At 46.7% G+C, this 18,102-nt stretch overlaps 1 protein-coding gene across 1 annotated transcript in view; it reads right to left on the reverse strand.

Annotated features, from left to right (window-relative positions):
• Nucleotides 1-17,644, reverse strand: part of VSTM5 (V-set and transmembrane domain containing 5) — a 32,080-nt gene extending 14,436 nt beyond the window's left edge. Inside the window, exon 1 of the mRNA XM_019450098.2 lies at nt 17,304-17,644. Coding sequence (XP_019305643.1) covers nt 17,304-17,394 — 91 coding nt within the window. The 5' untranslated portion in view covers nt 17,395-17,644. The remainder of the gene's footprint in view (nt 1-17,303) is intronic.
• Between the last annotated feature and the right edge of the window lie 458 nt (nt 17,645-18,102).

Raw genomic sequence — 18,102 nt, forward strand, 5'->3', positions numbered from 1 at the left:
ATATGCACTGATATTCGATTATCTAAAAAATAATGAAAAAGCACAAGGCATAACAGTATATAGAGAATATTTCCATTTAAGTAACAATATGTATATACACACGCACATAGAGTTATCCACATAACGACATAGAAAATCTCTGGAAGGATACTCTAAAAACCAGTGATGTGCTCGTCTTTGGGGACGGACTGGGTGTCCGGGGTTGAAGAAAGCCTTACATTTCACTTTATGCCTTTTTGGACAGTTGGGCTATTTTAGCAAGTTTGTGAATTAATTAAAAAATAAAAAATGGCGTGATCCTCAAAATAAATAAATTGCATGCCAATCTCAGCCACGGATTTTCACATTGGAAAATGTCAGTAATTCACAGGTACTATCTCCACCTGGGAGGCAGGCAGGCAGGAGACCTGGGTTAATATGCTTCACGGGCTGCCTGGGTGGCTCAGACGGCTGAGCGTCCACTCTTGATTTCAGCTCAAGTCATGACCTTAAGGTTCGTGAGATTAAGACTACCCCCACCCCACCCCACCCCACCCCACCCCCACCGCGTTGGGCTCTGTGCTGACAGCGTGGAACCTGCTTGGGATTTTCTCCCTCTCTCTCTGCCCCTCCCCCACACATGTGCTCCTCAAAATAAATACATAAACTATCAAAAAAAAAAAAGAACTATGCTTCACTTGCTTATTTACTTTACATTACTTTCCGGACAAGGACACGGAGGCCCAGAGGCGTAACACAGAGCCCAAGCTCTCACCAACTAGAAAATCAGAGCTGAGGCTGGAACTCAAGGCACTTTCTTTTCTTTTCCTTTCTTTTAATATTTATTTATTCTGGGGAGAGTGCAAGCGGGGGAGGGGCAGAGAGAGGGGGACAGAGGATCCGAAGCCGAAGCCGGCTCTGTGCTGACAGGCTGACAGCAGTGAGCCCGATGTGGGGCTCGAACTCATGAAACCCGAGATCATAACCTGAGCTGAAGTTGGACCCTCAACCGACTGAGCCACCCAGGAGCACCCCCCAAGGCACTTTCAATGCTCCACAGATGCCTGTAATAAAAATAAAACACTGAGGACAGAGGTGGATGTTTACACCTCTTTTATATTTCCCCACATCGCACATGGCTCAGTGCTGGTAGAGACTTGCGAAGCCCGTGTCACCAGAGGCAACAGTCCCGAGCTGGGCTTGCCAGTACGGGAGCTACTAGCCACCCATGTAGCTGTTGGGCACTTGGAACTGGCCAGTCCGAACGGAGATGTGCCCTAAGTGTAAATACACCCCGGATTTTGAAGACAGCATTTAGTATGTTAAACAGAAGGCAAAATACCTCATTAGTAATTTTTTTACATTGATTAGATGTTGAAATAATACCCTGAATATATTGGGTTAAAAATATATGATTAAATCACACCTGTTTCTTTTTACTTTTTTAATGTGGCCACTAGAAAATTCAAAATTACCTATATGGCTTGCAATATATTTCTTTTAGACAGCACTGGTTTAGACGATCACTTTCCGCTGCCTTGCAAAATAAAATCTGTTCTCTTGCAGTTAGTCATTCCACCCTCTCCCCTCAACAGCAGGAGAAATCCCCCGGTCTTTCTTCTTCTCCTTCTCCTTTTTGTAAATTTTTTTTTTAATGTTTAGTTATTTTTGAGAGACAGAGAGACAGAGTGTGAGCAGGGGAGGGGCAGAGAGAGGGGGAGACAGAGAATCTGAAGCGGGCTCCAGGCTCTGAGCGGTCACCACAGAGTCCAACGTGGGGCTTGAACTCATGAGCCGCGAGATCATGACCAGAGCATGACCTGAGGCGAAGTCGGATGCTCAACCAACTAAGCCACCCAGGCGCCCCTTCTTTCTTTTTTTTTTTTTTTTTGAGACAGACAGAATGAGAGAGAGAGAGAATGGATCCTAAGCAGGATCCACACTCAGCACAGAACCAGACTCAGAGCTCGATCTCACGACGGTGAGATCATGATCTGAGCTGAAGTGAAGAGTCAGACGTTTAACCAACTGAGCCACCCAGGCACCCCTCTTCTTCATTCTCCGAACACACTGGCAACTCTCCTGTGGGGCTTGGCATCGCTGTAAGCACCTCCAGCATCCCCCTGGACAACCCATCCAGCACCCTTGCCTACCAGAACATTCACCCTTGGCCTCCAGTAAAGCAGCCCGCCCTGACCACAGCCTTTTCTCGTTCCTGTTTACTCTTCAACTGCTCCCACTGGCCTCATGCGTCCTTCCCTTCCGGCTCCTTCCACTTTTCCCCATCCATAATCCTCACTTCCCTCCCTAGCCAGCCTGGGTACCATGGCCTGCCATGTTCCAAGCACTCTTGTCAGTTCTTCCTACTCCACTGGTCTCTGTGTTTTCATCACATCTGCCGAGTCTCGGTCCGCAGCTCTCTACTTCCTCTCTGCTCAAACCCGAGCCGTCAACACTGCGGGAGAATGTCCCTCAACAGACACCCTCCAGAACAAAGCACACGGTTGCCAGCACACATTCATGATCACCAAATTCAAGAGGACCCTCCATACTGCCAACCTCACAACGCTTTTTCTTGTGAATTTACTCCCTTTTCCACGATTACTATGACCAGCTCCCTCCTATCTCTTTAGACCTCCAAATTCCTCTTCCTTCTCAGCAAACGACTTTCTCCTCCTGGGCACCGCTGGCCACCTCTCCTACCTGAAACACACTTGTGCCTTCTGGACTGCCACACTCCCCGGGTATCCTGGCGTCCCTTCTGGCTTCTTCTCTGACCACACAGAGGACACTCCGCAGGCTTCCTCAGACGCTGAGAAGGCACACCTGCCTGCCGGAGCAGAGGGTGGCAGAGAAGGGCAGGATGTGGGCCTGGGAAGGCCACTCTACTCACACTGTGTGTAACCAAAAGCCACAGGTGCCGTTTGGGTGACACCACACCCTGGCTGGGTGACTCTGCAAAGCCTTTTATCTCTCTGCCCCTCCATTTCCTCATTTGTAATTAGGGACCATGAAGGCTTGGCTGTCAATGATCCAATAAAAAAAAACCCCAAAAACCCTTAAGGCTGTGAGAAGCTGATAGCAGGGGCACAGGGGGAGCTCCCTTCCCTGATTTCTCACCCAGATGGAGCTCTGATTCCAGGCCATGAGAATCCAATCGAGTCTCCTTCCATTCAACAAGCACTTAGGAAGGGAAGCCAAGGGGACTAACATTCACAGAGCACCAATTCGGGTCGCTCGCTCTGCGTGGAAGGCCATTATTAGTTAATGGGGTGCCTGACCAGCTCCACTGCCATCGTTCTCAGAATTCCCATGCAGAGGGCCTTTCAGCCGGCCTCCCCGGCCACAGCTAACTGGACCCAAGTGGGCCACTTGACCTAATCTACTCATTCACCATAGCCGAGAAGCCTGATTGAATCCTGACATCCTTGATTGAACATTAGATCATCTGGGGAAGCTTTTAAGAATCCTACCCCTTTGGGTAGAGGTATTCAGAATCTTTGGGGGGAAAGGAAAGAGGGACGGAAGCCTCTGCGATCTTTAAAAGTCCCCATGTGGGGGGCACATAGGTGGCTCAGTGGGTTAAGCATCTGACTCTTGATTTCAGCTCAGGTCCCCATCTCATGGTTCGGTTCATGAGTTTGAGCCCCACATTGGGCTATGCAACGACAGTGCAGAGCCTGCTTGGGATTCTCTCTCTTTTCCTCTCTCTCTGCCCCTTCCCCGTGCTCTCTCTCTCAAAATAAATAAACTTAATATCTAAAATAAAAGTTCACATGTTATTCCAGTGTGCAGCCAAGATTGGTAACTACTGAGTGAATCCGCACTAAGGGGCTAGCCGCTGAAGGCTCATAACCCTTCAAAGAAGCACTTAACAAAGCCTAAAGCCAAAGCAATGGAGGCCTGCCAGGTGCAAGAGGGATGTGTGGGGCACCTGTGCCAGCTCTTTCTGGGAGAAATGAATTTTTTCTGGCATCCTGCAAATTTTATTACTCCTAGGGATGCTTTGGGGGTTAGGGAGGAAAGTTAAATAATTCCATTTGCCCCTCCCCTTTCTCCAAGGCTATAATGCAGTGGTTCTCAACATTTAGCTGGATCAGAATCACCGGAGGTCTTGTTAAAATGCAATTACAGTCACTTAAGCGTCCGACTTTGGCTCAGGTCACGGTTGGTTGGTGAGTTCGAGCCCCGAGTGGGGCTGACAGTGCGGAGACTGCTTGGGAGTCTGTTTTCCTCTCTCTCTGACCCTCCCCCGCTCGCACTCTTCCTCTCTCAAAAATAAATAAATGAACATTTAAAAAATAAAATACAATTGCCAGGCCGCATTCCATTTCTCATTCAGTAGTCTTGGGGGAAGGCCTCAGAGTTTGCATTTTTAACAGGTTTCTAGGTAATGCTGCTGCTGGTCTTGGGACCACATGCTCAGAACTTTGGTAGCTGTGATTCTGCAAGCCCTGAGGGGCACTGAGGATGCTCCCAGGATCCCTGCAGGCCGGCCCCTCCTCTCCTTCTCCGACACTGCTAACACCTCTTACGCCACGTGGGGGGGGGGGGGGTACCGCCTCTGCTGCAGAACCTCTCATCTTGGAGAAAGGAAGCTTTGGGACGCCCAGTCATTGCCAGAATGAGGATCGGTGGGTAAAGATTGAAATAAGGAAGGTTCTGGTAAACAGAACTGAGGCCGTGTGGGTGTAATAGATGCATTCATGGACTCTGGAGTCAGAATTTAGGTCTGCCAGTAATGGCTGTGTGATCTGGGATAAACTCCTTAGTCTTCCAGCGTCAGTTACGTACTTATGAAATAGATACACTACAATAGTGCTGTGACCCAACCTCCTGCAGCAGAAAGAAGTTTCAGTGAGACAATACCTATAAGGAGCATATCAGTTTCCAACGCCTGGTGATCACTCAATAAATATTAGCTATTATTAATGAAAATTCTCTGACGATCCACTGAGCTGCTTACTGAAGTAGTGAGCTCCCCATCCCTGGGTGTGTGCAAACAGAAGCTGGAGTTGTACCAGGGACCAGAGCTGGTTCTTCCAGCCCAAATCCCATAGCAGGTATAGACTGGAATGAGCACTTGTAAATCTTATGATTTCCTCACAGAATTCCTTTTGGGATCTCTCTACCACAAGCAAGAGCCACCCTTGCTGCAATGCTGAACTCTTCTGAATAGCCATGGGCTGCATTTCTACCCGGATGTCAAGGAAGCCAGCCGGGCATGGTGGAGGCGGGCTGCCTGGCCCTGCACAGCCTTGTGGGGGAGGGGGGCAGGGTGCCGCAGGGTTCGCTGTCGGCACAGTGGGGCTACAGGACTTATGGTCGGGCCTGGGCCAGTGTGCAGCCCGGGGAACTGGAAAGTGGGGTTCTCAGGTAACTCCACAGTTAATATGTGTGGAACAGGAGGACTAAGGAAGAAATGAAGTGGGGTGACTTCCCAATGGTTCTTTGAGAGGTATTTATAGGATGCCTGAAGGCCCTTGGAAGCAAGGTATAGAGCAATCAAAGGATTTAGGCACACTCATGACTGGGTACCACAGTTAGGGTACAAAGTTCCCCCTTCAGAGGCACTGAGGGGCCGATTCCTCTTCACCCTGTAGATTTTACACATCACTTCTTCCAGGAAGCCTTCCCTGATCGCTCCACTCTAGGTTAGGGGGCCCAGCTCTGTGTTCCCATAGCTCCCTGTTCCTATCAACACACTTATCCCAGTGTGGTATTTCCTCGTGATTAATGGCTCATCCTCCTCGATCAGCTGTCAACTATGAACATGGTGGTGGGGCGGGCAGATCCATTTTCTTCACTGTTGAGTCCCCAGGGCGCATCACAATGCCTGGTACTGTGGGCTTTCCATAAGCACCTAGTGGAATGAGTACCTTTAGGCAAGCTCCTCAACCTCTCTGAGCCTCAGTTTCTTCATCTGTATAATGGGGGCCAATAGCCAACAGCACCTATTTGCAGGATTATGTGAAGGTGAGTGGAAGCCTGCTGTTTGCAGTACCTGGCACAAAGCAGGTGCTCAATAAACAGCCACACATATCGTTGTCTTGTCACTGTTATTAGCAAGTATAAAAACTCAGGAGAGACTGCCTTTTCTTCTCTTCGGTCGGCTGGAGTGATCTTCTAGACCACACACCTGCTTGTGTCTCCCCTGGCGTTGAAAGTCCTCAGTAATCTGCTCTCAACTTTCTTTTCCATCCCCATCCCTCAAGACTCCTCGCCACCCAATTCTAGTTCACCAGACTACAGACCTCTCCCCTTTGGGCGTTTCTCCCCTCGTTCTCAGCTCAGACTCCCCCCTCCCCTATCTCAGGTATGTGCTCACTCAAGGTGCCTCCTCCGCCAGGGCCCCCCCGGGCTCCTGTAACATAGTTCCCAGCCTGCCTTGCGTTCATGTCAGGGGACTGACTGCCCACCTCCCTGCCGGAAGGAGCAGGTGAGCGCCCAGCATGTGCTGAGGTCTGAATGGCCAGCGCCCAGTGACCTGTAACACGATGGATGGCTCATTCAGGCTGGGGCTGTCACGTTGAATCCATGGTCTCCTTGACATGAAGGAATAAGCTGTGGTTCAAGAACCCCTGAAATCCCATCCCAACGTATATAGAAGGCTTGGTTGATGGCGACAGGAAAGACGAAGCCTGCGCTTCTGCTTCTGGGCATTGGCTTCCAAAAGGAATGTGATCTATTCCCCTAGTGAGCCCGGGGCAGTGAATGGTACATTGGTAGAAAAGGGCAAATCGAGAAGTCTCACGTGAGGTCCCCTGGTCACTGCCTGGGGCCAAGGGACCCACATCTCCCTCCCAATTCTCTGGCACTAGTGTAAGGGTCTATCGGAGGAACTATTCCAGCACGCTCAACCTATGATCCAGAGCCAGAGCCTTCCCAAACTCTGTTTCTTTAACTTTTACAGAACTTACAAGATTGCATAGGAAGAAATTGGCCAAGTGTTGGAAGACCTGGTTTAACCAAAGAATGGTCACCTGCTATTGGTGCAAAGGGAAGAAAGAGGGCAATGCTGGGTCTGTGCTTCTTAATTCCTGTTACTCAGAACTGCCTCCCTCCTTGCTCACCTAGCTACCTCCTACTTGGTCTTCCCTGGTTTCCGCTTCTAGAAGCCTCTTCCCAAATCCAAACAAGCCAGGTAAATCCCTTTCTCTGTGGCCCCAGGGCACCTAACATCCAATCACCAGGCTAGGATGTGACTCACCCCGCCCTCCCCGCCCCTGCCCTGCCCAAGGCCATGCCTTCCCCCCTGCTGAGTATCCTGGCCTCTCACACCGTGGGTACTCAGGAACTATTGAGCAAACCCGACTTCCAAGGTGGGCAGCCTTGTCTTCCTGACCTAAGCCTGGTGGGAAAGTATCTATAGGTTGGTCAGGATAAAAACCACAAATAAGACATAAGTGAGGCTCCACTACACAATGGTGGGTGTTCTGAGACCAGAAGGTAGGAGAGACATGTACGCTTCCTGACTGTTTCCGTGGGATGAGACTCATGGAGGGGACATAGAAATGGCCTAGTCCAGGAGCACTGCCTGGTCACACATTAGGATCACCTAAGGAACTTAAAATCAGAACACAGCGGTACTGGCTCCCGCCCTTGGAGATACCAGTTTGACTCTCTAGAGTAGGGTGTGGGCATCTGTAGGTCTTACAAGCCCCCCACGGGGTTCTAATGTGCAGCCTTGGCTGAGAACCACCAAGCTCACTGCTCTGTGCACTCAGAGAGGATGGGGACTTGCATGGGTACAGGGTTTACAGCCAGCGCTGGGACTGGGACCAGCTCTCCGGGCTCTTCCTTTTCTGCCAGCTAAGAATTCCTCAGGAAGTCCCAGAGCAGCCAGGCTCCTCTGGGGTCTGCACGGCACAGGCCATAGCTGTCCCCAGGGTGCAACTCAGCAGGAGGAAAGGGCAATGTGCTTCCTGAAGCACACTCGTACAAGGAACGTCCAGTGCTCCCTTTACGGTCCAATGTGCTATTTCTTCTTTGCCCACAAGGCTGACTGGGGCCTTCCCAGTTACGGGAGAAAATCATTTTCTAACTCTGAACTTGCCAACCTGGCCTCTCTCCTACCCCCATTTACTGCTGGATAAGTAAATACTTTCCTGTCCAGGGAAAACGCAGGTGCGGGCAGACCAGGCTCACGAATGCACTGGACCAAGGAGGCTCAGTGTCAGCAGGGTCTCGGAGTGGGGTTTCCGCTAAGATCCTGGTAGATGCAGGGTAAGGCAGCAGCACACTTCCCCTTCCCTTGTTTAGCATGTCTGGACCCTTCTGGGCCAGGCCCGAGAAGGAACCGGGCACCTATTTTTTGAGTGCCTGCTGTATCGCTAGAATTGTCTACTCCATCTCGTCCTGTGGTATACACGACTCATATTTCAAGACTCAGCCTCACCTTCTCCATGAAGTCTTTCCTACTCCCCAGATAAGAAGTCTCCTGGTGACTGACAGAAGCAACACACATCCTCTCAGGAAGGGCTCAACTTCCGTCCAGGCCAACGGAGTTAGAGCAAAGCAATCAATTTGATATTGATGTGTCCTGACTTGAGATATATTAAAATATATTTTTTAAGAGTCTAACAGCAGACAGAGTAATGAAAAGCAACCAAGCTGAGCAGCAAAAAGGAAAAAGAATAGTAAAAAATGAGAATAGGTTAAGGGAACTCTGTGAAATCATCAGGTGTAATAACATGTGCATTGTAAGGATCCCAGAAGGAGAAGAGGGAGAGAAGAGGGCAGAAGACTCCTCTCAGGGGTGCCTGGATGGCTCAGTTTGTTAAGTGTCAGACTTCGGCTCAACTCATGATCTCACGGTCTGTGGGTTTAAGCCTCATGTCCAGCTCTGTGCTGACAGCTCGGAGCCTGGAGCCTGCTTTGGATTCTGTGTCTCCCTCTCTCTCTGCCCCTCCCCTGCTCATTCTCAATCTCTCTCTCTCTCTCTCTCTCTCTCTCAAAAATAAAAAAATTTAAAAAAAATGAAGAGGGGTGTCTGGGTGGCTCAGTTGGTTAGGTGTCCAACTTCGGCTCAGGTCATGATCTCACGGTCCGTGAGTTCGAGCCCCGCATCGGGCTCTGTGCTGTCAGTTCAGAGCCTGGAGCTTGCTTCAGATTCTGTGTCTCCCTCTCTCTCTGCCCCTCCCCTACTCACGCTCTGTCTCTATCAAAAAATGAATAAACATTAAAAAAATTTTTTTAAATAAAAAATTTAAAAAATTGAAGAAATAACAGCTGAAAAACCCTAATCTGGGGAAGGAAACAGACTTGCTGATTCAGAAAGCACAGAGAGCCCCTAACAAGATTAACCCTAGGAGGTTCACACCAAGGCACACAATCATTAAAACGATGATGATGACGAAAGAGAATTGAACCTTTAATTTGAAAAGCAGCAGGAGACCAGGGCACCTCGGTGAGTCAGACAGTTAAGCATCCAACTCTTGATTTCAGATCAGGTCATGATCTCCAGGTTTCGTGGGTTTGAGCCCCACATTGGGCTCGTGCTGACAGTGCAGAGCCTGCTTGGGATTCTCTGTCTCCCTCTCTTTCTGCCCCTCCCCGACTAGTGGGGTCTGTCTCTCACAAAATAAATAAACTTAAAAAAAAAAAAAAAAACAGCAAGAGAAAAGCCAACAGTTACATACAGGAAAAACTCCATAAGGCTATTGACTGATTTCTCAGCAGAAATTTTATAGGCCAGAAGTGGCATGATATATTCATATTCAAAGTGCTAAAAGGGAAAAACTACAACCAAAAATGCCCTAGCAGGCAAGGTAATCCTTCAGAATAGAAGGAGAGTTTCCCAGGAAACAAAAGTTAAAGGAGTTCATCACCACTCACCCAGGCTTACCAGAAATGTTAAAGGGAATTCTTTAACATTTGCTAAATGCTAAGGGAATGCTAAAGGGAAAGAAAAGGCCGTAACTAGAAGTAAGAAAATTATGAAAGAGAAAGAATTTCACAAGTAAAAGCAAACATATAGTAAAGTAGTAGATTAACCAGTTACAAAGTCAGAATGGAGACTAACGTGCAAAAGTAGGAAAATCAATTATATCTACAAAAATTAGTCACAGGATAGGCAACATAAAAACATGCAAAATATGATATCATATACAGGACACATTAGTGCTTTTAGAATGTGTTCCAACTTAAGCGATCATTAACTTAATACAGACCGCGCTATACATATAAGATGTTATATTTGAACCCAATGGTAACCACAAATCAAAAATCTATAATAGGTGTGCAAAAACCAAAGAGAAAGAAATCCAAGCACAACACTGAAGAAAACTATCAGACCACAAGGCCAGAAAACAAGAGAAGAAAGGAGCAGAGAACCACAAAAACAACCAGAAAACAATGAACAAAATGGCATTAAGTACCTACCTATCAATAATTGCTTCAAATGTAAATGAACTAAACGCTCCAATCAAAAACATAGGGTGACTGAATGGATTAAAAAAAATACCCATCTATATGCTGCCAACCAGAGACTCACTTGAGACCTAAAGACACATACCAATTGAAGTGAAGGGCTGGGAAAACATATACTATGCAAATGAGAAGAGAAAAAAAAAGCCAAGGTAGCAATACTTCCATCAGACATAATAGGCTTTAAAATGAAGACTGTAACGGGGTGCATGGGTGGCTCAATCAGTTAAGTATCTGACTCTTGATTTTGGCTCTCGTCATGATCTCATGGTTTGTGAGATCAAGCCTTGCATCTGGCTCTGTGCTGACAGTGTGGAGCCTGCTTGGGATTCTCTCCCTGTCCCTCTCTTTCTGCCCCTCTCCATCTCTCTCTCCCTCTCCCTCTCTCTCTCTCTCTCTAAATAAATAAATAAACTTAACAAAATAAACGAAGGGGAGCCTGGGTGGCTCAGTCAGTTAAGTGTCGGACTTCAGCTCAGGTCACGATCTCACAGTCTGTGAGTTTGAGCCCCAGGTTGGGCTCTGTGCTGACAGCTCAGAGCCTGGAGCCTGCTTCCGATTCTGTGTCTCCCTCTCTCTCTGCCCCTCCCCTGCTTATACTCTGTCTCTCTCGGTCTCAAAAATACATAAAAACATTAAAAAAAATTTTTTTTAAATAATAAAATAGAAAAAATAAATTAAAAAAACCATGAAGACTGTAGCAAGACACAAAAAAGGGCACTACATAATGATAAATGTATCAATCCAACAAGAGGACATAACAATTGTAAATATTTATGGACCCAACACAGAGTTCCTAAATACATACAGCAATGATTTTCAGGCATAAAGGAAGAAACTGACATAATACAATAATAGTAGGGGACTTTAACACAGCACATACGTCAATGGGTAGATCATCCAGACAGAAAATCAACTAGAAAATAATGGCTTTGAGCAACAAACACATTAGACCAGATAGACTAACAGATATGTACAGAACTTTCCATCTCAAAACAACAGACTACATATTCTTCCAAGTGCATATGGAACATCTTCCAGGATAGATCACATGTTAGGTCACAAAACACGTCTTAATAAATTTAACAAGATTGAAATCCTATCAAGCATCTTTTCCAACCACAACCAATGAAACTGAAAATCAATTACAAGAGAACAATTGGAAAACACACAAACTCATGGAGGCTAAACAACATGCTTCTAAACAACTCAATAAAGAAATCAAAGAAAAGACGAAAATACATGGAGACAAGTGAAAATGAAAATACAACCATCCAAAATCGCTGGGACACAGCAAAGCAGTTCTAAGAGGGAAGTTTATGGCAACAGGTCTACCTCAAGAAACAAAACAAATCTCAAATAAACAACCTAACCTTACCCATAATGGAGTCAGAAAAAGAAGAACAAAGCCCAAAACCAGTGGAAAGAAGGAAATAATAACGATTACAGCGGAAATAAATGAAGGAGGCAGAAAAAACAGTAGGAAAAAAAAAAATCAATGAAACCAAGCGCTGGTTCTTTGAAAAGATAGAATTGACCAACCTTTACAGCCAGACTCATGAAGAAAATAAAGAGAGAAGACTCTAATGAATCAAATCAGAAATGAAGCAGAAGAAATGACAACCAACATCACAGAAATATAAAGAATTATAAGAGAATATTGGGAAAATTTATATGCCAACAAATTGGACAACCTAGAAGGCGTAGGTAGATCCCTGGAAGTATACACCCTTCCACAACTGATTCAGGAAAATCTGGACTAATCAATTACTAGTATTAAAATTGAATCAATAATAAAAAAAACTCTCAACAAACAAAAGTCCAGGACCGGATGGCTACACAGGTGAATTCTCTGACTCATTTAAAGAAGACTTAATACCTATTCTTTTCAAACTATTCCAAAAATAGACGAAGTAAAACTTCTTAATGGATTCCATGAGGCCAGCATTACCCTGATACCCAGACCAAAGACACTATAAAAAGGGAGAAAACTACAGGCCAATATCTCTGATGAACAAAGACGCAAAAATCCTCAGCAAAATATGAGTAAACAGAATTCAACAACACAGCAATAAAGTCATTCACCATGATCAAGTGAGATTAATATAAAGATCCAGGTGGTTCAACATTTGTAAATCATTCAAGATGATACATCACATTAATAAGAGGAAGGGTAAAAACCATATGATTAGTTTAATAGATGCAGAAAAAGCATTAGACAAAGTACAACACCTGTTCATGATGAAAACCCTCAATAAAGTAGGTCTAGAGGAAACATACCTCAACATAGCAAAGGAAATCTATGAAAAACCCACAGCTTACATCATATTCAAGGGTGAAAAACTGAAAGTGTTTCCTCTAAGATCAGGAACAAGACAAGGATGTCCACTCTCACCACTTTGATTCAACATAGTCCTGGAAATCCTAGCTGCAGCAAGTGGACAAGACAAAGATTTTAAAAGGCTCCATACTGGTAAGAAAGAAGTAAAATTGCCACTATTTGCAGATGACATGATACTATATATAGAAAATCCTAAAGCCTCCACCAAAAAACTATTCAAACTGATAAATGAATTCAGTAGAGTTGCAGAATACAAAATTAATATGCAAAAATCTGTTGCATTTCTACACACTAATAGTAGCAGATAAAGAAATTATGAAGACGATTCCATTTACACTAGCACCAACAAGAATAAAATACCTACGAATAAATTTAACCAAGGAGGGGAAAGACCTAAACTCTGAAAACTATACTGATGAAAGAACACTGATGAAAAACTGCATTGATGAAAGAAATTGAGGACAACACAAACAAATGGAAAGAAATACCACGCTCATGGATGAGAAGAATTAATATCATTAATTCTTATTACCATTAATCCATATTACCCAAAGCAATCTACAGATTTAATGCAATCCCTATCAAAATGCCAACAGCATTTTTCACAGAACTGGAACAAAGAATCCTAAAATTTGTATGGAACCACAAAGACCCCAAATAACCACACAATCTTTAAAAAGAAAAACAAAGCTGAGTGTATCATAACCCCGAACTTTAAGATATACTGTAACTATAACTATAATAATCAAAACAGTATGGTATTAGCACAGAAACAGGCACAGAGATCAACAGAACAGAATACAAAGACCAGAAATAAATCCAAGATTATATGGTCAATTAACTTACAACAAAGGAAGCAAGAGTACATGAGAGAATACTTGTCTCTTCAACAAATGGTTTCGGGAAAACTGGACAGCTACATGCAAAAGAATAAAACTGGACCACCTGCCTACACCATACACAAAAATGAACTCGAATGGATTAAAGACATAAACGTGAGACCTGAAAGCATAAAACCTCTAAATGAAAACAGAGGCAGTAATCTCTTGAATATCAGTCTTCGCAACATAGAAAAATGTTGCGTATCTAGAAAAAGATACGTCTCCTCAGGCAAGGGAAACAAAAGCAAAAATAAAGACTCAGGACTACACCAAAATAAAAACCTTTTGCTCTACAAAGGAAACCATCAACAAAACAAAAGGGCAACTATTGAAGATACTTGCAGTGGTATATCTGCTAAGGGATTAGTGTCCAAAATATATAAAGAACTTATACGATTCAACACCAAAAAACCCAAACAAGCTGATTAAAAAATGGGCAGAAGATCTGAATAACTGTTTTTCCAAGGAAGACATACAGGTGTCCAACAGACACGTGAGAAGATGCTCAACATCACTAATCATCAGGGAAATGAAAATCAAAACCACAGTGAGATATCACTTTGCACAGGTCAGAATAGCTAGTATCAGAAAGACAAGAAAAAAACCAATGTTGGTGAGGATGTGGACAAAAGGAAGCCCTCATGCATTGTTGGTGGGGACGAAAACTGGTGCAGCCACTGTGGAAAACAGTATGGAAGTTCCTCAAAAGATTAAAATTAAAACTATCATGGGTTCCAGGATTTCCGCTGCTGGAAAACCCAAAGAAAACCAAGACACTAATTTGAAAAGATATATGTAACCCTATGCTTATTGAAGCATTATTGTACAACGGCCAAAATATGGAAGCAACAGACGTGTCATCAATAGATGAATGAATAAAGAAGGAGTGGTATATATCTACAATGGAATATCACTCAGCCATAAAAAAGAATATCTTGCCATTTGTGACAACGTGGATGGACCTAGAGGGTATTATGCAACGTGAAATAAGTCAGACATGGATAAGACAAATACCGTATTATTTCACTTATATGTGGAATCTAAAAAACAAAACAAACAAACAAAAAAACAGAAACATACCCTTAAATACAGAGAACTGGTGGATGCCAGAGGGGAGGAGGCTGGGAGGGTGGGGACACGGGATTAAGAGGTACAAACTTTCAGTTATAAAGTAAATGTCACGGAGATGAAAAGTACAGCATAGGGAACGCAGTCAATCATCTTTTAATAATGTTGTTGGTGACAGAGGATGACTACGCTTATCTTGATGAGCACTGAGCAATACATAGAATTATCAAATCAATATGTTGTACACCTTAGGGGCACCTGGATAGCTCAGGCGGTTAATCGCCTGACTCATGGTTTCATTTCCGGTCACGCTCTCATGGTTCACGAGTTTGAGCCCTACATCGGGTTCTGTGCTGATGGTGCAGGGCCTGCTTGGGATTCTCTCTCTCTCCTTCTCTCTGCCCCTCCCCTGCTCGCTCTCTTGCTCTCTCTCAAAAGAAATCAATAAACTTAAAAAACAATTTAAAAAATCTAAAAAAAATATATTGTACACCTACAGTAATATTGAATGCCTTGTATATCCATTATACATACATACATACATACATACATACATGTTAAAGAAAAAAGTCTGACAGCAAATAGGGTGTCACATATAGGTGTCCTCAGGTCCTGGTGGTAATAGAGAAAAGAGGGTCTCCTGTCTGCAGCCCCCTCCCAGACGAGCATGGAGTATGTCAGATCTCCCATGGAGATCAGAAATGAAGGAATTTGGAAGACTTTCTTTTTTATTTTTTTATTTTTTTTTATTTTTTTTTATTTTTATTTTTTTATTTTTATTTTTTTACGTTTATTTACTTTTGAGACAGAGAGAGACAGAGCATGAACGGGCCCTGTCCTGGAATGGTTTCTGGGCCTTTCCGGGAGCTTCGGTGAGATTCTCCCTACACTGGCTCTCCCGCCCCTTCCCACCCATCCCCAGCTAAGCCCAGAACCCACAGCTCCATTCTAGCCATGGTGGCTTCTGGCCTATCCACTCCCTCCCTAGACCAGACTCAGCCCGCTCCTCTGTCCTCCTGGGGACCGGGCCACGAATGACTCAGTGGGGCCAGTTCTCCAGTCTGGGTTCTGAACGTCCAGGGCTCCCAGAAGGTTTGCACTTCCTGCCTCTCCAGAGTCACCACTGCAAGCTGGCACTGTCGTTTGCTTGTCCGAGGGCATGACTCTGAACTAGGTTTCCCTACGGAGGCCTGCTTCCTACAGGCAGAGGGGGCCCTGAAGGAGTGAGTGAATGAATGAATTACACACTGTGGCAATTGGCTGGGGCCTGAGTCTTGGGAACATCTGTTGTGTAAGAATGGTGGTTGGAAACATGTTTTGGAGCCTTGAAAAACAATTGAAAAGGTCACTGCCAGGCCAAACACACCCACCTCCCTGAGAAATAACAACCTGTTACTTCTCCCTCAACAGGCAGCCAGAAGTGCATGCCCGGTCCCAGTCTTTCTGAGTTTCTGAGATGTGCAGTCTCCAAAGCTGGGCTCTAGTCAGAGAGGTGTAAGGGTGCAGTGCTAGAGTGCTCGGGTTTGAACCCTGGCACCCCACCCTCCCCAGGAACAGCTGGTGACTTTGTACAAGTAGCAACCTCTGTGTCTCCTTTCCTCACTTGTGAAACAGAAATCGAGTAGCACTTAAGAGGGTTGCCTTGTGGATTCAAGGACAGAAGTCTTGTAAAGTCTGAGGGATCGTGAATGCATCCATGCTTAGTAAGAGCTGGCTCTTACTATTGGCCTTCCCACCTCCAATGGCCCTGCACTGGTCACTCTGAACCTCACTTAGCTAATCTGTAAAATGGGAATGACAATAACGTTAATGACTAGACGAGAAAGTAAAACTTACAGTCTGTAGTTTGTGCCATTGGGAGTTTGTGCAGCTGTGCCTTACATCCAGACTCCCCATACTAGGGAGATTCTAGGGTCACCCAAAGCCCGCCACTCAGTGCACAGTGGCAAGGGCCACCTCAAGCCCCAACACCCAAACCCAAACCCCCAGAACCCCTTTACTTCAAGAGAGTCTGCTGTGGGCTCTTCTGCGTTTAGGGAAGGCCTACAGAATGTCCTGGTGACCGGGGAAGCCCGGAGGAGGACGAGGGGTCCCCACAGTAGGGGGCGGGGCCCGCGTGCCCTTGGGGTCGGAACACCTCAGCTGCAGTCCGGTCATTCCAGGAAAAAGAAATAGAAAATACTGCAGAGGAGGCGGCCGCCCGGGCCCGGAGCCGGTTATCTCCCCGCCGGCTTCCGGCTCTGATAACGCCCCGCCGGGCGGGGCCGGGACGGGCACCCCCAAGTGGCCCAAGGTGCCAGGACCGGAGAGCCTGCGGTTTGCTCGTCCCCTCCGGCCGCGATCGGCGCCCTAGGGGACGCGCCCAGCCCCGCCGGGGAGCAGCGCGTCCCCTGCCAGGCGGGGCCCCCAAGGTGGGCTAGGGCCTGTGGCCCGGCAGCCGCGACACCTGGGACCCGAATGCCGCCCTGCGGTCCCCCGCCGCACCCCGCGCACCCCGCGGTCCTCCGCAGCCCCCCTGGCCCCGCCGCCCCGCCGCGCCCCGAGCCTCCCCGCTGCGTTCGCCCCACCGCACCCCCCCCCCCCCTCCTCCGCCGCCCCGCGCTTACTTTGCAGACAGCAGGCTGCGGTCAGGCAGAGAGCGAGGAGCCCCAGGGATATGCCGCGGTTCTTCCTACTCCCGCTCGGCAGAGGCCTCATGAGCAATCCCGGCACGGCTCCGGCCCGGCATGGGCTTCCAGGCGGCGAGCGCGGGCCCGACTGTGCGCTGTCACAGCGCCGTGCGGCTCCCGCCCGCCCGCCGCCTCTGCCCTCCTCCTCGGAGTCTGGCAGGTCCTCTAGGGCCAAATGCAGATGAGCCGATCCTATTGTGGTTGAGCCAGTTCCCAAGGAGTGGGAAGGAAAAGAGAGGAGAGACAGCGAGAATGGGAAAGCAGTGGGAATGCACACGCTCAGAAGTAAATAATGGCAAATAAAGAGCAGGCTCCTTCCGTTCACACCCAGCGTCCTGGTATTGATTCCAGACTCAGCTGGATGCTGGATACAAGAGGGAGGGAAAGTTCTAGCTGTTGGCTGAGGACCAAGAGAGACCATCTAATGGCTCCATGGGCAACCAGAAGGCTTTTAGGAAAGTGAAGTGACAGCCTGGGGTAAGAGGGGTGGGAAGAAGGGGACAACAAGAGAGCCTCAGGCAGCTCTGGGTGGAGCCATTGGACACTAATGATATCCACCCAACCATCCATCCATCTACCCATCTCTCCACCATCCACCCACCCACCCATCTATCCACCCACCATTCATCATCTACCCACCATCCATCCATCCATCCATCTGTCCACCATCCACACACCGGTCCATCCATCCATCTACCCACATACCCATCTACCCATGCACCAATCCATCCCTTCA

This window comes from Panthera pardus, unplaced genomic scaffold (assembly GCF_024362965.1).
Source record: "Panthera pardus isolate Hobbes unplaced genomic scaffold, ASM2436296v1 HiC_scaffold_12, whole genome shotgun sequence".
NCBI classification, from domain to species: domain Eukaryota; kingdom Metazoa; phylum Chordata; class Mammalia; order Carnivora; family Felidae; genus Panthera; species Panthera pardus.